General features: G+C 33.7%; 1 protein-coding gene and 1 non-coding gene across 6 annotated transcripts in view; one reads left to right on the top strand and one right to left on the bottom strand.

Annotated features, from left to right (window-relative positions):
- Positions 1-27392, top strand: part of ADGRL3 (adhesion G protein-coupled receptor L3) — a 938528-nt gene that overhangs the window by 340112 nt on the left and 571024 nt on the right. For all 5 annotated transcript variants that reach the window (XM_065913896.1, XM_065913892.1, XM_065913894.1 and 2 more), the window contains exon 3: positions 7350-7568. In XM_065913896.1, coding sequence (XP_065769968.1) covers positions 7514-7568 — 55 coding nt within the window. In that variant the 5' untranslated portion in view covers positions 7350-7513. The remainder of the gene's footprint in view (positions 1-7349; positions 7569-27392) is intronic.
- LOC136153098 (U6 spliceosomal RNA) lies at positions 9678-9784 on the bottom strand. The gene has a single exon (XR_010660338.1). It is a non-coding gene; the product is annotated as a U6 spliceosomal RNA (small nuclear RNA).

Below are 27392 nucleotides of genomic sequence, written 5' to 3'. Positions count from 1 at the left end.
GGTTTGATCCCTGGATTGGATCCCCTGGAGAAGGAAAATGGCAATCCACTCTAGTACTCTTGCCTGGAAAATCCCATGGACAGAGGAGCCTGGTAGACCATGCAGTCCATGGGGTCGCGAAGAGCCGGACACGACTGAGTGACTTCAATATGTTTTATTACTGGAAATTAATATCCTAAGTAACACAGTGTATTTCAAACAAGAAGAACATACTGAAAGTTCTTTTTAAAAAATAAAATCTTACATTGTTTTAGTATCTTTTATTCATCCATAGCTTTCTTAAGGACAGTGTGCATCTCTCTCAAGGAGACTGTGTATAATTTTCCTAAATATGTAAGTGAGAGGTGTGAGAGTCAAGCATATGGTCTGTTCCTCAGTTTTGAAGAAATTAAGGAAGCAAAGGAATTGGTGAACGACAGACAAGTCCTGGTAGACACGCATGATGACGTGGCATCTCTGCATCATGCAATGTGTGCGTTAAGTTGCTTTAAACTGACTCTGTGGACACTATTGACCATAGCCTCCCAGACTTCTCTGTCCATGGGGATTCTCCATGTAAGAATGCAGGAGTGGGTTGTCCTACCCTTCTCCAGGGGATCTTCCCAACCCAGGGATTGAACCTGCGTCTCCGGTCTCCTGCATTTGCCTGTGGGTTCTTTACCAGTGGGAAGCCCCAGAAATTTATGGTATTGCTAATCTTCTCAACAAAATACAGGTGTATATTTTTCTCTTATGCAGTTGAAGAAACTGAAATTCAGAGAGCTTTTTAAACTTGCCTGGCACCAGAATGTTCAGTCAGCATGTTTTTAAGTCCTTTGCTGTTTCTTTCAAAAGACAATCTGGCAAATTGTGTGTGTGTGTGCACATGTTTCTAGAATATCTCACTTAACACATATCACATTTTGCACAGCACTTTAAATTATTGGTGAGTATACCTTCTGGCATCCATATTTTACTGAAAGTTGTTTTAAAATGGTGATATTTTAGACTTTTAGCCACATTCTCCTTATTTGACCCACAGTATTAACATAGAGCTTTGTACATGGAAAAGTTTAAAAGAAATTCTTTAGAGTTGGAAATATATGTTGAACTTGACTTGTCAAATTCTTTTGATTATTAGTAAATTTTTTTGAGCAATCATTTTGTTCAAATGTGATTTAATGAGTCTTATGTCTTTTCTTGGTTTTTCTTCTTTATGTGTTCTTGAAGAGCTGTGTTTCCGAAATGATTTGAGCAAAAATCCACTTTATATGAAAAGTGACTGGTTTGGCTAATAACAACATGTAATTGGAAAAAAAAAAAATCATTCCAAAAAGTTTTCTTTTTTTTAATGTTAATATTGAAAGCATAATGGCTTATTTTTCTGTAGATTATTAACACTCTGGTCTGGAACATTATCTACTAAAATTTCAATTTTATTATTTGTACCTCCAAATTAGCATATTATTGTGGGACTGTGAATGAAAGGTCCATGGATGGTGAGGCTAGAGTGTGAAAACATGTCACTGTCCTCAAATAATAGCTTCCATTCATCTAAATTCCTTTCCTTACCTCTGTTTACACACAGGTGTTTATGTAGTAAACAGTACATGGATGCACTATAATCTTGAAAACAAATGTTTATGCATAAATCAAGTTCAAAGTAATCTTAGTAGACATGGTTTTATGCCCTGCCATGATATCCTAAAATAAGTCATTATTATAGATAATCACTTTCTTATACTTTCTATAATTTTCTCCTGTTCCTTCATCAAGTTGAACATACATGAAATAAACTGCTGGTTTTCACTAAAACTAGACTTAATTTACTTCATATTTGTGATACTCATATTTCACTATGGAAATAATTTTTTGATTCCTTCAAAGGGTTTCCTTTTTAAGCATGTCTATCTTCTTTCTCTTTGTCCATCCAGACCTACTTCATATATCCATGCTGTCCCTTTGTTCTCTACTCAGCACAATTGGGTAACATGTTTAAGCAAAGCCTAAGTCTTTACTTGAAAACTTGCTATATTTTGTCTATCCCTTTTCACAAGTAACACCCCTGATAATGCTCAAAAGTAAGTAAGTTAATCGCTCAGTCGTGCCCGACTCTTTGGGACCCCATGGACTGCAGCCCACCAGGCTCCTCTTGTCCATGAGATTTTCCAGGCAAGGATACTGGAATGGGTTGCCATTTCCTTCTCCAGGGGATCTTCCCAACCCAGGGATTGAACCCGGGTTTCCTGCACTGCAGGCAGATTCTTTACCAACTGAGCTACAAGGGAAGCCCCATATATCTTGTTTATTTCTACCATAGAAGAAAGAACACCAATGTTGGAGGCAGACATTCAGTTTGAAATTCTCAGTAACATGTCTGATTTTCCTTCTTAGTAGACATGAGATAATATTATCTGCATGATAGATCTGTTTGGATAATTTGATCATATAATTGTGTAATACCTATAAAAGTAGTCATGCGATAAGAACTAAAAATATTAGTTCTTTTCTTTATATTGAGACTTCATTTATTATGATGTTCCTATTACAGGAGAAGTTGTGGGAACAATTTTTCTACATTAGTTGCATTCTCAGTAGTATCCACCATGGTAGATATTTGGTATATATTTGTTAAATAATGAATAAATAACTCACCTAGATGAGTTGCTATTAAAATAGTACTGTGTATATTTATCTTCTACATATATGTGTGTATGCACGTGTTTGTGTGTATTTGTCTGTGTACACATGCATGTCTCTTGATGCTACAGTTGTAGAGGGGAAGAAAAAGTAATTGAATGTTGCGGGGGGATTGTTTACTTGTTGACGTGTCAGTCAATTTATGTATCCTTATTTAAGTATCTATAATCACATGCATGTAAAAGAAGGGTATTTTAAATTAGTACCTACTTTCAAATTTATTTTCAGAAAGTTATATACTTGTGACACAATTAAATATAAGTTCTAAATTTTTTTTTACAAGTCAAAGTGTTGAGAATTAAAACAAGCAAAATGTTGCACAGAAATTCTTTTCACATTACTTATCTCAACCTCATTTTTTCTTGTCAGTGCTTTCTCTGTTTGCAAAAGTATAATGTTGTGAGAATGTTTATTATGAGCTTAGTTTTTCTATCATGTCTGTAAGTTTAGAAAGAAAATTATTATATTTGTTGTATCCAGATTTGGTTTATTCCAAGCCTATCTGTATGATAGTGATTCAGTAAATATTTTTGCTTGAATTTTCAAATGATCTTGCTTCTTACACAACCACAATAAAAAGTATAAGTAGGATAAAATTGAAAATTCATGAGATGTATAAGAATTGCTAAGATATATAACACTTTCATACTTATTATTCTGAACAATACATATTTTTATGTATTGCATATAATATATGACAAATTTTAACCTATTTAATGTTCATGTAACCATATGAATTTAGTAATATTGCTTCCCCGCCATTAACAGACAGGAAACCAAGGAACTGAATGCTTGAATGACTTATCCAATGTCTTAGTATTAGTAGAGTTGTGTGTATGTTAGTTGCTCAGTCATGTCCGACTCTTTACAACCCTATGAACTCTAGCCTGCCAGGCTCTGCTGTCCATGGAATTCTCCAGGCAAGAATACTGGAGTGGGTTGCCATTCCCTTCTCTAGGGGATCATCCCAACCCAAGGACTGAACCTGGGTCTCCTGAATTGCAGGCAGATTCTTTACTGTCTTAGCCACCAGGGAAGCCTACTAGTAGAGCTAATAATTCAAATTAGATGGTTTTGCTTCAGAACCCGTGCTCTTAACTACATACTGTGAACAGTAGTGCCAGAAATTCAGATAAATCTGTGTAATTTTGCCTTATAATGAATGCAAGGACTTCAGAAATATTTTCCAATGTGTTTTGATAGAATGAAGGTTATAATCCTCAGTAAACTATCTCTACTTTGAATATTTCTTTCCAGAAAAAAAAAATTAGATTTATACTCAAAATGTGAGATATATTTCACACTATTTCACAAAAGTGAAATATATACTGTCAATAGTTGCCTGAATAGAGGGAAAGAGAGAGGAAAGAAAAGGAAGACACAGTTAGCACTTGATTGATCAGTTTTAAAGATGCTCACTGTGAAAAACAACATCTTCAAAAGTGAGGTCATCTCCAGAATACAGAAAGTCCACTCCAGACACAGCAATCTAAACAAGATAAAGAGGCAAAGAAATACCCAACAGGTAAAGGAACATGAAAAATGCCCACCAAGTCAAACAAAAGAGGAGGAGATAGGGAATCTACCTGAAAAAGAATTTAGAATAATGATAATAAAAATGATCCAAAATCTTGAAAACAAAATGGAGTTACAGATAAATAGCCTGGAGACAAAGATTGAAAAGATGGAAGAAATGTTTAATAAAGACCTAGAAGAAATAAAAAAGAGTCAATTAAAAATGAATAATGCAATGAATGAGATCAAAAACACTCTGGAGGGAACCAAGAGTAGAATAACAGAGACAGAAGATAGGATAAGTGAGGTAGAAGATAAAATGGTGGAAATAAATGAAGCAGAGAGGAAAAAAGAAAAAAGGATCAAAAGAAATGAGGACAACCTCAGGGACCTCTGGGGCAATGTGAAACATCCCAACATTCGAATCATAGGAGTCCCAGAAGAAGAAGACAAAAAGAAAGGCCATGAGAAAATACTCGAGGAGATAATAGCTGAAAACTTCCCTAAAATGGGGAAGGAAATAGCCACCCAAGTCCAAGAAACCCAGAGAGTCCCAAACAGGATAAACGCAAGGCGAAACACCCCAAGACACATATTAATCAAATTAACAAAGATCAAACACAAAGAACAAATACTAAAAGCAGCAAGGGAGAAACAACAAATAACACACAAAGGGATTCCCATAAGGATAACAGCTGATCTATCAATAGAAACCCTCCAGGCCAGAAGGGAATGGCAGGACATACTGAAAGTAATGAAAGAGAATAACCTACAACCTAGATTACTGTACCCAGCAAGGATCTCATTCAGATATGAAGGATAATTCAAAAGCTTTACAGACAAGCAAAAGCTGAGAGAATTCAACACCACCAAACCAGCTCTTCAACAAATGCTAAAGGATCTTCTCTAGACAGGAAATGCAGAAAGGTTGTATAAACTTGAACCCAAAACAACAAAGTAAATGGCAACGGGTCCACACCTATCAATAATTACCTTAAATGTAAATGGGTTGAATGCCCCAACCAAAAGACAAAGATTGGCTGAATGGATACAAAAACAAGACCCCTATATATGCTGTCCACAAGAGACCCACCTCAAAACACGAGACACATACAGACTAAAATTGAAGGGCTGGAAAAAATATTTCACGCAAACGGAGACCAAAAGAAAGCAGGAGTCGCAATACTCATATCAGATAAAATAGACTTTCAAATAAAGGCTGTGAAAAGAGACAAAGAAGGACACTACATAATGATTAAAGGATCAATCCAAGAAGAAGATATAACAATTGTAAATATATATGCACCCAACATAGGAGCACCTCAATGTGTACGGAAAATGCTAACGAGTATGAAAGAAGAAATTAATAGTAACACAATAAGAGTGGGAGACTTTAATACCCCACTCACAACTATGGATAGATCAACTAAACAGAAAATTAACAAGGAAACACAAACCTTAAATGACACAATGGACCAGCTAGACCTAATTGATATCTATAGGACATTTCACCCCAAAACAATCAGCTTCACCTTTTTCTCAAGTGCACACGGAACCTTCTCCAGAATAGATCACATCCTGGGCCATAAATCTGGTCTTGGAAAATTCAAAAAAATTGAAATCATTCCAGTCATCTTCTCTGACCATAGTGCAGTAAGATTAGATCCCAATTACAGGAAAAAAAAATTGTTAAAAATTCCAACATATGGAGGCTAAATAACATGCTTCTGAATAACCAACAAATCATAAAAGAAATAAAAAAGGAAATCAAAATATGTATAGAAATAAATGAAAATGAAAACACAACAACCCAAAACCTATGGGACACTGTAAAAGCAGTGCTAAGGGGAAGGTTCATAGCATTACAGGCTTACATCTAGAAACAAGAAAAAAGCCATATAAATAACCTAACTCTACACCTAAAGCAATTAGAGAAGGAAGAAATGAAGAACGCCAGGGTTAGCAGAAGGAAAGAAATCCTAAAAATTAGGGCAGAAATAAATGCAAAAGAAACTAAAGAGACCATAGCAAAAAGCAACAAAGCTAAAAGCTGGTTTTTTGAAAAAATAAACAAAATTGACAAACCATTAGCAAGACTCATTAAGAAACAAAGGGAGAAGAACCAAATTAACAAAATTAGAAATGAAAATGGAGAGATCACAACAGACAACTCTGAAATACAAAGGATCATAAGAGACTACTATCAGCAGCTCTATGCCGATAAAATGGACAACTTGGATGAAATGGACAAATTCTTAGAAAAGTATAACTTTCCAAAACTGAACCAGGAAGAAATAGAAGATCTTAACAGAGCCATCACAAGCAAGGAAATCGAAATTGTAATCAGAAATCTTCCAGCAAACAAAAGCCCAGGACCAGATAGCTTCACAGCTGAATTCTACCAAAAATTTAGAGAAGAGCTAGTGTCTTCTATATGTATTTAACACTTTTAAGCAAAATTCCTTATTTTGAGTTGTAGGATCCTGGAAGATAGGGGAAGATAGGTTGCGTGTTTCATTCAATATTTTGCCCTATTTTCTTAGCACAGTACTTTGTAATTTAGTGGACACTCAGTAAACTTCTGCTAAATGAATTGATTATGATTGAGCATAATTAATTAATATAAATTATAATCTTCACAAATTTAATTACAAAAATAGTTAGAAAAGTAATATGGTTTAAATGTAGAATAATTTCTGAATTATTCTCAGAGTCTGGAATGAAAGCAAGACTCATACATTTAGCTGTTTTGTTTACACATATAGTAATCATAATGAATGATTTTTTTTAACTTTTCTATTATTAGTAAAAATTATATTTGTGGATATATTTACTGTGAGTAAACACCAAATGTATTTAAACCTATTGATGAACTATAGAAATTAATTATTATACTGAGTGTAATTTATTTATATTAATTTGTCCAGTGAGTCTGAATTACTTGTTTCAGTAAGTTTGGGGGTTGGGAAATAAACACTGTGGTAACACATAAGTTAATAATGTATTTTAGGTTACTTACTTATTTTTTTATATGATGTGTGTATTCATTACATTGAAGAAAGGAGGAGGTATAAAGATGTTCTTGTCAACAAGGAAACTTTCCGGGAAATGGTAAAACCTATATTTGATAACTTTTTTTTTTTTCTTGTTTGCAGGATTCTGAATTGGGTATTGGTGTTTCTGTTTTGAAGAATATTTCTTTTTGAGCTGTTTTGTTTTTAATCATCCATCTTGGGATACAGAAAAAGAATCAGAAAGACACTTATTTTAAGTTTAGAACACTCACTCCTGAGGCACCCTCACTGCCGAGCTCACGACCATGTGGCCATCACAGCTACTAGTCTTCATGATGCTCTTCGCACCGATAATTCATGGTAAGACTTTTAATTATATTTTTCTGTGACACTTAATGTTGTCTCAGTAATTTACGTTAGACCCTTTCTTTTAAATTTTTGTGCTATGATTTTGCATTTTTTGCCTACCATGTAATAATAACTGTAAGTAATGTAATTTAAGCTGCAGTAAATAGAATGTTTAGTTTTATTTCTTAAAATACCATTTAAAATGTGTATCTAACCAAGCTATTTTTTTAAATTTCATGTTTTATTATTTTTATCACCCTTAAGGAGTATCATTTGAATTATTAACTATCATTTATTATGAATTTAATTGACCTATTTTGCTAAGTAAAATAGCTTTTAATATAGTAAATGTCCTTTCGAAAGAAAACACTCCCAAACTCTGCTTTCCTGAACCCAGTAATTGTTTCTGAGTGTTTAGTACTTTGCTCAATCCTTAGCACACAAAATTAAATTGAAATCTCTCATTAAGACAGAATTGGGATATCCCTTTTAATGAGAAAAGAGACAAAAAGCATTATCAAAAGAGTATCAACATAAGCAAAATGTATTTTTCCTGAAACAAGCTAATATACTGATAAAAGACTGTATACATTGTTCATTTAGACATCTTGGTACTTATAGTATGAGTATGATAGGTAAGAAATGATCTATATCTTATTTTGCAAATTTTTATAAAACATCTAATTAGTCAATAAATAAGCAAAACAAATTCTGTACCACTTAGTATGATATTTATTTAATCCCTCTAAAAATTGCCAGATTACCGTCTATACATATGTTACTTTTTCCCAATGTATTGTTTTCTATTGATTATCATTGGTTTTGCCCTTAGATGAAAATGGCATAATACAGTCACTGTCACATATGTTAATGATAATTATAACAAAGAAAAAAGGACACAGCTGCACTTGCCACTGCTTAGGAGGTCTCATAGTATTATAGTTTAGCAGGCAGCTGAAATGACTTTTTAGCCTCCTTGGCTCACTTTTGGTTTTTAATTGACTATAGAAATCTACTGTACTTTGTCAGTGATGCAGTTCTTAATTTGATTCATTCATATATTTTAACATGAATTGCATTCTACTGTCAGTATAAAAACAGGATAAAATCACTTGCCTTTTGATATTTTCCCTAAATTTCCCCTGCTTTCACAACTTTTTTTCTAACAAATTGCTCTAAGATTAGTGCTTTTTAAAAAAAATAAAAGTAAAATTATACAACCATCTCATTTTAAACAATGTAAATTTGTTAAATATTTCAAAGTTTTTCCTTAATTCTTATACTGATGTGACACTTGTACATTCACATACTTGGGCATGTATAACATTTTGTGATATGGGACAGTATAGGAATTATGTTCCTTTAAGCAAATACTTTTCTAATTGTCAGTGTTCCTAAAGATGATTCTGCTTAGCCTTTTTGATATTATGAAAATGTCTCACTCGTAAGGTTATTTGAAGATTAAATAAATAGGATATGTAAAAAATCTAGCACAGAACATGGCTGATATTAAGTTATTGAACATGTTAATTTCCTTCATCTTACTATCTACCCTTCCAGTATATTTTTGTTCCAGTAAATTGTAACATCTAAGAATTAGCTTACCCTGAGAGCTTCTTCATTTGATACTGATATTCAGGAAAAAAGAAAAAAAACTCTTAAGTATATGTACAGTTCACATTTACAAAGTCAAGTCTAAAATTGTACTGTTAGAGCAAGGTAGGATAAAAATAGCAGAAATACACATTGTAAGAAAGACTTTCCTTTCAGAGGTGCAGTTTCTGGTCTCCTTAACCTGACACCTACTATGTATCTCATGGGTCCCAAAGATCACTGAACCTTACACTATGATTCTTGAGTTGAGACCTGTATTGAACAAGCATAGATAAACACACATATAATCTCTTCAAGTAACTCTAATAAGTTTTTAAAAACTAATAAAGCACAGAGAATACTGACCCTAGTATATAAAAATATATAAAACATTTTGACTAAAAAACTAAAATAATATTTTCATTTTCTGTGAACTACTTTATATCATCCTATGCATATCAGGCTAAACAATATAGAAACTTTCCACTTATAACTTTATTCTTTTTTTTTTTTTTTCTTTTTTTTTTAAAAAATATGGAACGCTTCACGAATTTGCGTGTCATCCTTGCGCAGGGGCCATGCTAATCTTCTCTGTATCGTTCCAATTTTAGTATATGTGCTGCCGAAGCGAGCACTATAACTTTATTCTTATTACCTTGTGTAAGTATTTTAAAATTTTTTTACCAGAGAAAATGCAAGTCAGTTTTGGCTGCGTTCTATGGAAGGCTTTCTCCGTTGCCTTGTGATGCCACTTCAGACTTGTAAATGAAGGGCTCCATGCAAGCAGACTTTTGGAGTTCAGCTTGCTCATAAACAGAAAGTGTGTGTGCCTTTGATCAGTGCAGAAGTCTAATAGAATTAAGCATTTTTGGAGTCCCCATTAGTCCTGGCTTGAAGGAATACCATATAGCTTGAAACCTGAGAAGATTGAAATAAAATAGATGTCTTAGTAATAGAGGTATTTTTTTTCTAAAACATCCCTGGATAGGGTGTCCTTGCCTACTGTTGATGCAATGCCTAGCTATATTTGTTCTTGAGAATTAACTTTTCTGGATATGACCCGAATTTCTGGCCTTTTCTCCAGAGTAAATAATAATGATGACTACTTCCCTGGTAGCTCAGACAGTAAAGAATCCACCTGCAATGCAGGAGACCGGGGTTCAACCCCTAGATCGAGGAGATCACCTGGAGAAGGGGATGTCTACCCACTCCAGTGTTCTTGCCTGAAGAATTCCAAGGACAGTGGAGCCTGGCATGTTACAGTCCATGGGGTCGCAAAGAGTTGGGCATGACTGAGTGACAAGGACATAGTGATTCAATGGCCACAAACTTTAAATGTATTGGTACAATTAATTATCCCAGCATTCTCACGGGTTTAATATTACTTATTATTATCATCATTACCATTAACTTTTTATAGTGAAAGTATTGGGGTACCAAGTGACCAAACAACTTGACTAAAGTTGCACATGAGACCCAGAGAGGTCTTAAAATGAAGGATTTAGCTTCTTGAGCTCTGGTCTTACTGCCAGTAAATAATCAGTTCCTGTTAAAGCCATTCTTCCCTGTAGAAAATTCCACATCACCTCGCTTGGTTCTTGTGAACAGATGAGGTAAAAAGGTAGATTTCTGCCTCTTCCGTGTTCTGGGCATAGACCGACTGGACATAGACCTATCTGGTCGTAACAGATCTGAGATAAAATTTCAGTTCTACTGCCTACAAGTTCTGTAACAGTTACTTGGTAAATTAGTTAACAGGTAACATTTATCATAGACTGTGAGTCCGATGACTGTGCTAGCTGCTAAAGCTATGGTAATGAACAAGGGATTTTTAATTCTTCCTTCAAGCTTATAGTAACTAAGAAATTTGTAAGCCTGCTTTATTTATTTATTTATTTATAAATTATTTATTTATTTATTTATTCTTTATTTATTCTGTAAGAATAAACACTTACTCCATGTGGGGTTATTTTAAGAAATGAATGATATACACATAGTTCCTAACATAGTGCTTGTCACTCAGTAAATCTTTCTGTTTTATTTTCCTACCCCTAATTATTTGAAATAGAGCTAAACCTCTCAGCATTAGATAAGGAAGATATACAATTATACTTATTCTTACCCTGAGAATTGAAGTCTTTTGCTACTAGAACCTCAGGATTTTGGTTTTGCCAGAAAATTTTAATAATAGTATATAAACAAAATTATTGTCAAACTGATTATATATATCAGATATATATAAAGACAATATATAATTGTCAGTATATTATAGTATATAGTTCTCTATTGTCAGTGGTAGTAGTATGTAATTGTCAGTGATGCATTTTTGCATGATTTCTGCATGGGTCAAATTAGAAACTAAGCTAAATAATTAATTCTGAATAATATTTACATTAGTTGAGTAATCTCCCACATCATCCTAGAGAGTCTGGCCAGTATTTTTTATAAGAAAATAAACTTAAATTAGTATATCCACATTTTGTGTATATTTATATATATACAACTTTAAACTTAAGAAATGTCTCTGGTTCTGTGTTTATCTGTCCATATTTTCTGTCTCTGTGTACCTCTGTATTTCTATTTTTCTGTTTTCCATGACTGTGTCTCCTTCCTCTATAACCATAAAATCCTTATCTATAATGCAATGAGACCTGGCAGAAGGAAAGAGAAGTAGTGAAAGCAGATGGCCAGTTCTTTGCTGTTAACTAATGTAGTGTTGCATGAAGATAAAAGACTTTTTTGTTCTAATGATGTGGTTGGGAGCAAGGGAAAAGAGATGGATCAGAGAACAAAAATCCAGTGATAACATGAACACCTGGGACTCATCCTGACTGGCCGCAAAACAGTATCATGGTTCAGTATACGACCCACACTAGGAGATCTGTCCTTGGGAGGGACGTTCCCCAAGCCATAATGGGTTGGGAGTTGAGAAGGTGATTGCGATGCTCAAATATTTTAACTGCATCTTATGTTAATTAAACCGTACTTAGCAAATGTGTCACAATGACAGAGATAGAAAACAGGATCATTTTAGCTTACTGTGTGTAAAAGGGAATGGTATTTTTAGTGAATCTTTGCAGAAAAAAGTAGAATTTAAAAAATTCTTTCTTGAGCCACCATATATGTACTTTTTTCCCCAAGTCTATTTTGTGTTGGTAAAGTTGAATGTGTATTGATGTGTTAATGACCTTTAAAGCTAATAAGTTAATTATTATAAACAGTTGTTAGCAGGGACAAAACAATGATCAAACACATATATCTTGTACTATATGTTTCTATTTAATTTGCTTTATTATTAATCTATTTTTAGTTATAGTAATATTTAATGTGTCAATGATTTAAAATAATAATTCAAAATATTTTAACCTCTAATAATATGTGAAGCTTGAGAAAGTACCAAACTAATTTTACCACAGAAAATAGTACCATATAAATTTGTTTATGAAGTCATGTTTTATTAGTGGTGAAAAAGGTAGGTTGACGTCTAAGCTGTACTTAGCTTTTTTTTTTTTCTTCTTTTCTAGAAATTAATCATCCTTTAAATGTTTATAATGCTTGCTAGCCTAGACAGTTTGTAAACTTGCAGTAATATTACTATCTGTATGGTCAAATATGTTATACTGAGAAATCTTTGTCATCATCATGATACATGAGATTATTGAGAACACATCCAATAGCATCTATTAACACATTAGCCACTTGGTACTGAAATTCAAAATAAATATTAATATATATTTCAGAAGTTAACTGTGCAGTCTCTGGTACAGCAGTATGTGCCACCCGTATGGACTCCTGAAAGCTTTCCTTTGTAAGAATGTGTTTAGGAGCCTTCTCTATGCATTCGGTGTGCAGTTTGGCAATTGGAAAATAATTTTATTTTGCCTTTGCAAAACATGTTCTGTGAGAATTTTATTGTAGTGAGACTCCTCTGCAAGTAACAAATGTGCACTTTGAGAGCAAAGTAGTGTTTTCTATCTTCAGATTTTATGTACTGTGACTGTTTCGAGGGTTTAGGATCATGTATTATTTTTTGTGCTTCTTGGCTTTGGGGTAGACTCATTATACTAGGATGGTCGTTGTGCACTTGATGTTGAATAAATTTCAAGTAATTTGATATGTAATATATAAGTATCTAATTATCTGTCTCCCTCTTCTTTGCATTGCTATTTATTTTCATTTTCAATGTACGAATAGTGCTCTTACATTTATAATTTCATGTAAATAGCCATAGGACATTTTTCATACAATTATTTCCTGCATTCAGATTGGAAAGTAATTGCTAATGACCAATCAAAAAATTGAAATGCAATAGGAAAGAGTCTTATCATGCAAATAAGATGCTATATATCAATGTTATATTATGATCTGTTTTAATTTGACAGTTTAGAATAAGGCCCTGTTGAAAACTAGGGTTGAGTCATTCTCTAATTTATTTCAGATTTTTAATTGATGAATTAAAAACAAACTTTTTTTTAATAATTGCATTTTTTTTTCTATTTGAATCTATGTTTCTTTACCATCATAGCACAACTAGTTTCTTTAAATATAAAAACTTGTCTTTGTTTCAGAAAAACTGTGTATGAATGATTTGACCAAAGGTGTTAGGCTAGCTAAGGATTTGCAAGAGAAATATGCTGGTTGTATTTCCACAAGTAATGGATAGACATCTTCAAACAAAACTAGGCTCTCACAGTGACACTTAATACACTTTTTGTGTTTATTTGCTCTATGCACACTGTAGTTTGTGGTGGTATGAATGTCATGAAGTCAAGGTTATAGCTTGATAGAGTATAAGAACATAGTCTCGTCTATTTCTTTGTTTGACATTACCAGTGTCACCTATTTTAATGTTGAAGTAATCCCCCTCAAAGAAATTTAAATCAGAAGGTAAAAATTCAATAATCCCATGACCTGGTGGTATAATTAATACTAATGGTTGTTAGATATTTTTTGCAGTTGTGAAAGCGCATATTTTTTAAAAGTAGAATAACTTTAGAAATAAAAGTTGTATCTTTAATACTGATTTCACCTTAAAATTAAGACATTTCTAGCCCTTCATTAAAGTTTCAAAACTTATGATAGCATGTTATATGAAGGGATCATTGTTTATCTAACCATATATTACTGGCTCAGCATTGAAGGTCATTGATACATTACAGTTACAAATCACAGTATAAGGGAACATGGTTGTATAAAAATTTAACTGTATCTTTGTACCCATAGAAGAAAATCTCTTGATAGTATGGAAAGTAAAAGAATGACTATTTTTTTAATAATTCACAACTGTCTAAAATAAATTGTCATAAATGATCAAAGCAGCCTTGCTTATTATCACCACAATTTGCTTAAAATAATTACACAAGTTTTGGCTACTATAATAATGAACAAAATATAAATAAGAGTAAATATTAAAATATTAAGATATAATTGTTATTTGCAGGGGGATTATGATGCATTCAGAAAATTAATAATATGATGACTTTCTCAGAATTAGTTAGAGCACTAAGTTCAGGTTTATGATTCATACATGCATATATGATTACATCACAATAGAAATGAAATACCTGAGTTACTTAAGGAATATAGGAGGAACTATATTAAACCTTTGAGAAGAAACCTGAGAAATTTACCATGAATTGTACCATGTTCCTGAATAAAAAAAGGGTAGGAACAGCAAAATTTTGTTATCTCCAAGTTAATTTTTATGTATGCTCGCACAACTGCATTCAGAGTACCGATGTTAGCTTTTCCGTATAGAAATTTAACAACATTATTCTAAAATATATATTGATATATATAAAATATTAAGCAAAATTTTACAAAAGTAAAAAGAGTAATAGGAAGATATAAATTTAACATATATTATGAAGGAACAGTAATTAAGATATAATATTAAAATTAGGGTAACTGATCAATTGTGAAAATGAGATTCCTAAAACATCACTGCACTTTATATTTGTGTTGTAATTTTCAAGGAATGACTCCTCAGAAAATCAAATATCTAAGACAAGAAAGAGTCAAATAAGGATCAAATCGATTGTGTGTGTATGTTTTTCCAATTATACATTATGAAACTTGTGGAGAAAGACTTCTTTGAGTTGCTTAGTTTAATTTCCATTCTTAATGTATTAGATAGCATAAACTTTGGCTGTGGTCACAGTAGAATTCAAAATGAATAATAGCTTCTAGAGAATATTTTCTTGTTCACCAAACATTTCAAGAAAGGTAAATGTTTCTGGTTGGACAGTGTGTGTGTGTGCGCGCACCTGAGAGAGAGAGTCTGTGTATGAAGAACAGAGGAGATGCCATTCTCTTGTTCTCGCAATTCTTTATAGACTCAGTCTATTAATGGCACAAAAGTTCCAATATCTTTCTGAGGCTCATTGTCATTCCTGTCCACAGAAGGAAGAAGAATACTGGGAGGATTCCAGTGGGAGGTTCTTATATGGATATGCTTGGAAATAGTGCACATTACTTTTGCTTCCACTTCCATTAATTAAAACTCTGCCTCATAGTCACACCTATAAATAAGTCTGAAAATTGTAGTCCTCTTGTGATGAAGGAAGAAGAAAATAGTTATAAAATATATTGTAGTTATTTAAAAATTAGATTTGATGCATCAATATCTTTCTTAATGTATAAATGGGTATTTAAAATATCTTTCCTGAGACATATTTCATATACCATAAAATTTACCCATTTAAAGTGCTTAGTTCAGTGGATTTTAGTGTTTGCATAGTTGTGCACCTTTTAGAATGTAATTAGTCTTCCAAAAAGAAATCCTACATCCATTAGTAGTCACATCCATCTTCCCCTTGGGAAAACCCAGTCCCTGACCATCACTAATCAATGTCTCTATGCATTTCCCTATTGTAGACATTGCAACTTGCTTCGTTCATTTAGCATATTATTTTAAAAATTTATGTATACCATGGCATGGCATGTATCAGTAATTCTTGTTTTGTTTCCAAGTAGCCTGATGAATAAATATACCACATTATATTTACCAGTGGATGGAAATTTGGATTATTCCCCACTTTTTGGCTATTTTGTATAATGTGGTTATGAAAATTCATGCATAAATTTTTGTGTGGATGTTTTCACTTTTCTTGGGTATCAACCTAGGACTGGACTTGCTGAGTCACGTGATTACTATATGCAACATTTTGAGGAAGTGCTAAACTACTTTCCAAAGTGGTTGCACAGGTATATGTTGCAAACATTAACATGAATGTTCTTACATTCTCAACTATACTTGTTACTGTCTTTTTCCTTTTAATCAATCTGGTCAAAATGAAGTAGTATGTCATTGTATTTTTTTTTTTTTTTTTTTTTTTTGACAAGCTAAATTTTTTCTTTTTTTTTGCTACTCAGTAGTTTCTTTTTGGTGATCTATTTTAAATATAGTAGTTTGTACATGTCAATCCTAAATTCCCAGTCTTGATTTACATTTCTCTAATGCATAATCTTGAGCCTATTTTTGTGTACTTGGTCATTTGCATATCTTACTTGAAGAAATATTATTTAATCATTTCTTTTTTATTTTTTGTTTCTAAGTGTTCTTTATATAAATATATATTTTTTTAAAAGATCACAGGGTACCATTGTTACAGCACATTTGGATTTAAGAAATCTTTAGATTTCATTTTCTAAGAGGCTTTTTGCTTGAGTTTGCCCACCTAAATCTCAGCTATTTTAAATTCACAGTGAAATCATGTATCATTTGTCTAGCCCCACTTTTTACTTATGAATTTGTGTTCTAAAAATAGTTCATTAACTTTTTTTTTATATGATTGCAAAAACTACTAATTGACAATGATTGAAACTTTATTCTGATACGTGAATTGTATAGTGGTGAATTAGTAGTTAGGTAATTCATTGGATTCTTCTAGTTAGTTTCCAATTACTCCTCCTTAAGAAAATGATAAAGAACATTAAGCTTTATTTGTGATGGCCAAAAGCGTTTCTATTTTTGTTCTAGTCTGAATTCTCACAGATTCAGAAAATCCTCTTTTTTACATTTTTTGTATCTTGGCTCAAATTTATAAATAGCACGTCTTTTATTTCCATAGACTTATTTTATCTGGTATGTTCTACAAACAATTCAATGCCTCTTTAAATCTCAAGAAAGTTTTGTGATTTGTTGTATCTGTCAAATCTACACATGTTACTTAGTATCCTTTGAACTCACTCATATCACATCTTTAAACAAACAGAAAAAGATGAGAAATGGAAAAGAACTTGAGGTATTATTTGGAAAAAATCCTAGTCAACTTGCACTATTTCGGTGCATTGGACTTATCTGAAATATAACTATTTCAGGAGAAAAGATTAGGACTAAATAAAAATAATGATTTATAAATATTACTACTGAACAGTTGTTACATTTTTAAGAAACCCTGAATAAAGGAAGATGTCGTATTTAGAAAGTAATGCTTACATGAAGCCCTGAAACTGAAGTTTATAGTATTATTCAACTTAAACTGCTTTGGAATTCTAATTTGCATGGTTCTATTGAATGAAGTTAAAAGATTTCAGGCCTTAGAATCTAATTCCAATCTAATTCTGTTACTTCCAAGAAACATGACCTTAACCAATTTGAATCACAGTTTCCTTATTTGTTATAAGGGTAATTAGGCCTACTTTGTTGTAGTATGAGAATTAAGTAAAATAATGTATAGAAAGGGCTTAGCACCAAGCCTCACACATTTAATCTTGGGAAAATGTGGTCATTAAAACATACCTTTAGGAATTAGACCTAAAAACCAAATGACCTGGATAGTTAGAAAATTTTTAAATACTACACTGTCTTGGGTCACTTACTTTCCATAGTGTTTTTCAAAGACTGCATTGTATATTCTTAATCCCCAAATGTGACAGTTTCTCTAATTATGAGTCTACACATTTGTACACACATTCCATCATTATATTCAGGACTCACCCACTGGACTGTAACCAAATCTTTAATGAGTTACTAATGAACATCTTAAGCTTAGATAAGCAGGAAAAAAAAAGTTTGAGTGTTGAAAAACTATTCATTGTTAAGCCTGTTGCTTTTAATTAGTCTCTAAACCCAGTGAAATTTCCTGTCTTTACTAATCTTCCCAAGTTTGAAGGAACTGAATAATAAGTGACACATGTACCCTCCCTTTGATATTATTAATGTAATGTGAAGTAAAAAGGGATAAATACATTGAGCTGAATTAGAAAAATCATTGTTTGATTAAATACAAAGAAAAAATAATATACAAATTCAAAATAGTATTTTGCAATGATTCATTTTTTTTCTGAGACTCTGGTGACTTCAAAACCAGTTAATTTTGTTGTTGAATTAGAAAATAACAGTTATCATGAGGAAAAAAGATCCAGACATTATTAGACCATGTAGATGAAAAAAAAAATCCTCTATATGGATGAAAGAAGAAACAGCTTTTACATATTATTGCTTCTCTCCAAGCTGTTAGAGGTACTGTGAAAGTAGTGATCACAGACACTACCTGAATTAGATCAGGACTATTATTTTCTGGAGCTCTTGTTATAAATCAACAATGGTGGTGACTGTTTAGCAATGATTCATTTTAAAAATTCCTTTTGATAGTGAAGTTGGTGAAACCATGCAGACCTTAAGGACACATGATTAAATAATGAAGACAGATAATACATAAAATTCAAAGCAACAGGCTGACACGATGCTCCCTCCAGGGAGCTCTCATATTTGCTTAAAGGGAACCCTTTAATATTAGTCACAGTGGCTCAGGACAGTTGGAAGAGCTGAGAAAGCCCAGATGTTTTACGGGTTACACACTGTTGTCAGAGGCAGGCTTGACCTCGTGTCTATGCACACAAATTAAAAATCAGCATGTCAGTTTTTAAAAGTGAGAGTCCAATAATAATCACACTCTCTCTGTATATATCAAAATATAAAAACATTGTCAGTTGTTTTGACCTGTGAGCTTGTTAGCATGTCTGCTTTCTTGTGAACCAATATTAAGGCATTCATTTTGTATATGTGCTGAGGATGGGGTTGATTGGTAGAAGTTCCTTATTATTTGAAAAATCATCCATAAAACGTTTTCATTCTTCTCAACTACCTTCAGAAATGCCAGTTATGATTAGCTTAGGATGGGGAGAAAGCACTCACTAACAAGACAGATCTCTGTCAAAATATGTATAATTTTTTGCTATTTTTTTTCCCTACATGTCAAGTTCAGGTGTCAATGGGATTAAGGTAAAGTGCCTCATTACTATAGTTACAAAGATTTTCAAAGAAATTATTTAGGACATTCTGAAGGCACATTTTCTATACCATTAAAATGTTAACATTCTGTAAGAGGAGAGAAGAGGAAGGGAAATTAAAAGAATATTTGTATTCTCCAAAGAATAAATTCCAGAGTTATACTTTTGTTATCATGAATTGAAATCTGTTTGCATTATGTTTACAAAGAGACAGTTGTGACATTTTATTTAATTTAAATGAAAATAATGTCCTTTCAAGAGCTGATTTATTTTTTTTACAAATTTGTATCAGTACCAGAATTTTATTCTCTGCTTATTCATTTTGACAAATATTTGAGATATTTCTATTGCAGTATTTCAGAGTAAGCAACCATTATAGTGAACGACAATTTTTTATTTCTTTTTAGAACATAGAAGATAACATGGTTGAAAGACAATTAAAAATAATCTCTTAATGTTGTTTCTTTTGTTTTTTAACACTGGGAATTTAATTTCCCTTTAGCTTTATTCATAACAGGTGTTTGCTTTTTCCATTAGTCAGGATGTCTTATATAGCTTTCAGAACTTGAATATTCAGTCTTTTGATGAAAGTTTAAAACATTTAAAAGTGTTTCATTTTCCTGTAACAAGCTCTGTTTTATAAAAGAGCGAGAAACTCAGTTTGAAAGCAAAGTTTTATATACACATAGAGCATATGAACACTACATAAGACAAGCATTAGAAGAATCTGTCGAGTTAAATAATATAAGCATATACTCTAAAGGTTGCTTCATCATATACAGGTAGAAAATTCATCACTTCTGAGCCATTTCTTCTAAGACCCGGAATTAAATCAGAGTGTTCTCTGTATTAGAACTCGCATGATGTAGTTTCTACCTGATAGTTTCTACCTTAGTCAGGTAGATTGGAACATTTATGATAATTGTTAGAGATTACTTTGCTGCTGATAAATTGCTAAGTCATATCCGACTCTTTGCCATGGTGTGGATAGCAGCACTACAGGCTTCCCTGTCCTTCACCATCTCCCAGAGTTTGCTCAGATTCATGTCCCTTCAGTCAGTGAAGATCTCTAACCATTTCATCATCTGCAACCCTCTTCTCCTTTTGCCTTCAATCTTTCCCAACATCAGGGTCTCCAATGGGTCAGTTCTTCACATCAGGTGATCAAAGTATTAGAGCTTCAGCTCAACATCAGTACTTCCAATGAGTATTCAGGGTTGATTTCCTTTAGGATTGACTGGTTTGATTTCTTTACAGTCCAAGGGACTCTCAAGAGTCAAGAAACTCTCCAGAACCACAAATTGAAATCCTCAATTCTTTGGTGCTCAGCCTTCTTTATGGTCTGAGTCTTATATCCGTACATGACTACTGGACAAATCATACCTTTGACTGCATGGACCTTTGTAAGCAAGGTGATGTCTTTACTTTCTAGGTTTGTTATAGCTTTCCTTCCAGGAAACAGGCATCTTTTAATTTCATGGCTGTACTCACCATCTACAATCATTTTGGAGCCCAAGGAAATAAAATCTGTTACAGCTTCCACTTCTTCCCCATCCATTTGTCACGAAGTGATGGGACTGGGTGCCATGATCTTAGTTTTTAGACTGTTGACATTTCAAGCAGCTTTTTCACTCTCCTCTTTCCCCCTCATCATTAGGCTCTTTACTTCCTCTTCACTCTGTGCCATTAGACTGGTATCATATGAATAATGGAGTTTGTGGATATTTCTCCTGGCAGTCTTTATTATAGCTTTTGATTTATTCAGCCTGGCATTTTGCATAATGTACCCTGCATATAATGTAAGTTAAATAAACAGGGTGAAACTCTACAGACTTTTTTTTTATTCCTTCCCCAATTTTGAATCAGTCTGTTATTCCGTTAAGGTTCCAACTTTTGCTTCTTGACCTCCATACAGATTTCTCAGGTGGCAGGTAAGGTGATCAGGCAGAGAAGTTCTCATATTCCTATCTTTTTAAGAATTTTCCAGTTTGCTGTGATCCACACAGTCAGTGACTTTAGCATAGTCAATGAAGCAGAAGTAGATGTTTTTTCTGGAATTCACTTGCTTTGTCTATTGCTCAACAAATGTTGGCAATTTGATCTCGGGTTCCTCTGCCTTTTCTAAATCCAGCTTGTACATCTGGAAGTTCTCAATTCACATAGTGCTGAAGCCTAGCTTGAAGGACTTTGATAATAAACTTCGTAGCATGCAAAATGAGTGCAATTGTACCCAGTCTATAAAGCAATTTTGCAGCTGTCATATATACTTTAGGGAGAAATCAGGAAAGAAGTAATTTATTAATATAGCCAGAAGAAGGTGCTGGCAGAAAGGTAGAGTCTTTCAGGTATGCATAAAGAAGCACAAAAAATGGGAAATGACAGTTACTTAAAAGAAGAGAAATAATAGCAATCATCTCTCTCCCTCTCCTTTTCTTTCTTGCTCCCTCCCTCCTCTTCTACACTTTCTCTATAGATAGATAGATAGATATAGATATGGCACTAAATTGGATTAGATATTTTGTATAACTCAGTCATTTTTTGTTAACAAGTATTTCAATATAATTTGTAGCATTTATGTAGCACGTTGCCATTAGTTGAACATCTTTTCACATAATACGTCAGTGACTACTCATAGCAACTCTTTGAATCATACATAGTAGTATCATTAATTAAAAGATGCACAAATAAACTTGGAACTGTCAATCTAATGATGCAGTGGCATTTCACATAGTTATTAGAAGAGAAACTCAAATCAAAATCCCTTAACCAGCTCTTAGAGGCTTCTTTTAAAGCATTTTAACAGCCTACTGAGAATCACCTTATTTTGTAGACCTGTGATTTTATTTAGAAATAAAACAATCAGAGCAGCATATGTTAATAGAAGAATGAACTAGATAAAAGAGGAAAAGGAAAGAAGTAAAGTTTGTAAACTTTAATTTAAGTAAAGCAATATTGTATTTGCTTAAATGTTGGAAATAAAAAAGACAAATATTCGAAGACAAGTGTCTTCTAGAAGTAGATTGATGTGTTTTGCACATAACCTCTTTGCATTGAATTTAGACAAGCGGATGGAGAATGTCATAGTACAGATATCCCATGTTTCTCAGCATGAGGGATGACTTGCTTCTTCATATGCAATTGGGTGGGTGGCTCAAGAACAGAGTGAATTTGTAGTCACAGTCCCCTTGTATGAAACTTACCAATTTTTAGCAGGGATAATCTTACAGTTATTATCTATTGTATGAGTTGAGGGTTCTTTCCAGACTTGAGACTACGTATTTTTAATGGAATGCCAGACATATAACTGCAATATTTATCTTGAAGACTTAGTTTTATAATAGCCTCAGGAAAAAAAATTAGGTTTATATTTATAACTCAAATATTTCCCCAGAATATATATAATACCTTAAGGATAACATATACACTATTTTTAAAAATAAAACTAAAAAAAATTTTAAAAATTAAAAAAAAAAAAGATTTTAGCTCTGTTCTAAGAAAATTAGAGGTACCAAGGGAACATTTCATGCAGATGGTCTCACTAAAGGACAGAAATGGTAGGGACCTGACAAAAGCAGAAGACATTAAGAACAGGTGACAAGAATACACAGAAGACCTGTAAAAAAAAAAAAAAAGATCTTCACAACCCAGATAATGACAATGGTGTGATCACTCACCTAGAGCCAGACATCCTGGAATGTGAAGTCAAGTGGGCCTTAGGAAGCACCACTACGAACAAAGCTAGTGGAGGTGATGGAATTCCAGTTGAGCTATTTCAAATCCTAAAAGATGATGCTGTGGAAGTGCTGCACTCAACATGCCAGCAAATTTGGAAAACTCAGCAGTGGCCACAGAACTCGAAAAGGTCAGTTTTCATTCCAGTCCCAAAGAAAGGCAGTGCCAAAGAATGCTCACACACTAGTAAAGTAATGTTCAAAATTCTCCAAGCCAGGCTTCAGCAACATGTGAAAGGTGAAAATCCAGATTTTCAACCTGGTTTTAGAAAAGGCAGAGGGAATAAGACCAAATTGCCACGTCCACTGATCACTGAAAAACCAAGAGAGTTCAAAAAAAAAAAAAAAAAAAAAAAAAAAACACATCTATTTCTGCTTTACTGACTATGCCTAAGCCTTTGACTGTGTGGATCACAATAAACTGTGGAAAATTCTGAAAGAGATGGCAAAACCAGACCACGTGACCTGCCCCTTGAGAAATCTATATGCAGGTCAAGAAGCAACAGTTAGTACTGGACATGGAACAACCGACTGGTTCCAAATAGGTAAAGGATTACGTGAAGGCTGTATATTGTCACCCTGCTTATTTAAATTTTACGCAGAGTACATCATGAGCAATGCTGGACTGGAAGAAGCAAAAGCTGAAATAAGATTACCGGGAGAAATATCAATAACCTCAGATATGCAGATGACACCACCCTTAAGGCAGAAAGTAAAGAAGAACTAAAGAGCCTTTTGATGAAAGTGAAAGAGGAGAGGGAAAAAGTTGGCTTAAAGCTCAACATTCAGAAAACTAAGATCATGGCATTCAGTCCAATCACTTCATGGCAAATAGATGGGGAAACAGCAGAAACCGTGGCTGCTTTATTTTTCTGGGCTCCAAAATCACTGCAGATGGTGATTGCAGCCATGAAATTAAAAGACACTTACTCCTTGGAATGAACTTTATGACCAACCTAGACAGCATATTAAAAAGCAGAGACATTACTTTGACAACAAAGGTCCGTCTGGTCAAGAAATCAAAAAAGAAATCAAAATATGCATAGAAACAAATGAAAATGAAAACACAACCACCCAAAACCTATGGGACACTGTAAAGCAGTGCTAAGGGGAAGGTTCATAGCATTACAGGCATACCTCAAGAAAAGAAAAAATTCAAATAAATAACATAGCTGTAACACCTAAAGCAACTAGAGAAGGAAGAAATGAAGAACCCCAGGGTTAGCAGAAGGAAAGAAATCCTAAAAATTAGGGCAGAAATAAATGCAAAAGCAACAAAAGAGACCATAGCAAATATCAACAAAGGTAAAAGTTGGTTTTTTGAAAAGATAAACACAATGGACAAACCGTTAACCAGACTCATCAAGAAACAAAGGGGGGAGAACCAAATCAACAAATTTGAAATGAAAATGGAGAGATCACAGCAGACAGTACTGAAATACAAAGGATCATAAGATATTACTACCAGCAGCTCTATGCCAATAAAATGGACAACTTGTGAGAAATGGACAAATTACTAGAAAAGTATAACTTTCCAAAACTGAACCAGGAAGAAATAGAAGATCTTAACAGACCTATCACGAGCACAGAAATCGAAACTGTAATCAGAAATCTTCCAGCAAACAAAAGCCCAGGACCAGATAGCTTCACAGCAGAATTCTACCAAAAATTGAGAGAAAAAATAACACCTGTCTTACTCAAACACTTCCAGAAAATTACAGAAGAAGGTAAACTTCCAAACTCATTCTATGAGGCCACCATCACCCTAATTCCAAAACCAGACAAAGATACCACACACAAAAAAGAAAACTATAGGCCAATATCACTGATGAACATAGATGCAAAAATCCTTAACAAAATTCTAGCAAACAGAATCCAACAACATATTAAAAAGATCATACCTCTAGACCAAGTGGGCTTTATGCCAGGAATGCAGGGATTCTTTAATATCCACAAATCAATCAATGTAATACACCACATTAAGAAATTGAAAGATAAAAACCATATGATTATCTCAATAGATCCAGAAAAAGCCTTTGACAAAATTCAACATCCACTTATGATTAAAACTCTCCAGAAAGCAGGAATAGAAGGAACATGCCTCAACATAATAAAAGGTATATATGACAAACCCACAGCAAACATTGCCCTCAATGGTGAAAAATTGAAAGCATTTCCCCTGAAATCAGGAACAAGACAAGGGTGCCCACTCTCACCACTACTATTCAACCTAGTTTTGGAAGTTTTGGGCACAGCAATCAGAACAGAAAAAGAAATTAAATGAATCCAGATAGGAAAAGAAGAAGTGAAACTCTCACTATTTGCAGATGGCATGATCCTCTACATAGAAAACCCCAAAGTCTCTACCAGAAAATTACTAGAGCTATTCAATGAATATAGTAAAGTTGCAGGATATAAAGTTAACACACAGAAATCCCTTGCATTCATATACACTAGCAATGAGAAAAGAGAAAGAGAAATTAAGGAAACAATACCATTCACCATTGCAACAAAAAGAATAAAATATTTAGGAGTATATCTACCTAAAGAAACAAAAGACCTATACATAGAAAACTATAAAACACTGATGAAAGAACTCAAAGAGGACACAAATAGATGGAGAAATATACCGTGTTCATGGATTGGAAGAATCAACATTGTGAAAATGAGTATATGACCCAAAGCAATCTATAGATTCAATGCAATCCCTATCAAGCTACCAACGGTATTCTTCACAGAACTAGAACCAATAATTTCACATTTGGTATGGAAATACAAAAATCCTCGAATAGCCAAAGCAATCTTGAGAAAGAAGAATGGAACTGGAGGAATCAACTTGCCTGCCTTCAGGCCCTACTACAAAGCCACAGTCATCAAGACAGTATGGTACTGGCACAAAGACAGAAGTGTAGATCAATGGAACAGAATAGAAAGCCCAGAGATAAATCCATGAACCTATGGACACCTTATCTTCGACAAAGGAGGCAAGAATATACAAAGGAAAAAAGACAACCTCTTTAACAAGTGGTGCTGGGAAAACTGGTCAACCACTTGTAAAAGAATGAAACTAGAACACTTTCTAACACCATACACAAAAATAAACTCAAAATGGATTAAAGATCTAAATGTAAGACCAGAAACTATAAAACTCCTAGAGAAGAACATAGGCAAAACACTCTCCGACATAAATAACAGCAGGATCCTCTATGACCCACCTCCCAGAATATTGGAAATAAAAGCAAAAATAAAGAAATGGGACCTAATGAAACCTAAAAGCTTTTGCACAACAAAGGAAGCTATAAGTAAGGTGAAAAGACAGCCTTCAGAATGGGAGAAAATAATAGCAAATGAAGAAACAGGCAAAGGATTAATCTCAAAAATATACAAGCAACTCCTGCAGCTCAATTCCAGAAAAATAAATGACCCAGTCAAAAAATGGGCCAAAGATCTAAACAGACATTTCTCCAAAGAAGACATACAGATGGCTAACAAACACATGAGAAGATGCTCAATATCACTCATTATATGAGAAATGCAAATCAAAACCACAATGAGGTACCATTACACGCCAGTCAGAATGGCTGCTATCCAAAAGTGTACAAGCAATAAATGCTGGAGAGGGCATGGAGAAAAGGGAACCCTCTTACACTGTTGGTGGGAATGCAAACTAGTACAGTCACTATGGAGAACAGTGTGGAGACTCCTTAAAAAACTGGAAATAGAACTGCCATATGACCCAGCAATCCCACTCTTGGGCATACACACCATGGAAACCAAATCTGAAAGAGACACGTGTACCCCAGTGTTCAACGCAGCAGTGTTTATAATAGCAAGGACATGGAAGCAACCTAGATGCCCATCAGCAGATGAATGGATAAGGAAGCTGTGGTACATATACACTATGGAATTTTACTCAGCCATAAAAAAGAATTCATTTGAATCAGTCCTAATGAGATGGGTGAAACTGGAGCCCATTATACAGTGTGAAGTAAACCAGAAAGATAAAGACCAATACAGTGTACTAATATATATATATGGAATTTAAAAAGATGGTAACAATAACCCTATATGCAAAACAGAAAAAGAGACACAGATGTACAGAACAGACTTTGGGACTCTGTGGGAGAAGGCGAGGGTGGGATGTTCTGAGAGAACAGCATTGAAACAAGTATACTATCAAGGGTGAAACAGATCACCAACCCAGGTTGGATGCATGAGACGGGTGCTCAAGGCTGGTGCACTGCGAAGTCCCAGAGGGATGGGATGGGGAAGGAGG

The sequence above is a fragment of the Muntiacus reevesi genome, chromosome 22 (genome assembly GCF_963930625.1).
Source record: "Muntiacus reevesi chromosome 22, mMunRee1.1, whole genome shotgun sequence".
Lineage (NCBI taxonomy): Eukaryota > Metazoa > Chordata > Mammalia > Artiodactyla > Cervidae > Muntiacus > Muntiacus reevesi.
This window is presented reverse-complemented; position numbering and strand designations above follow the sequence as displayed.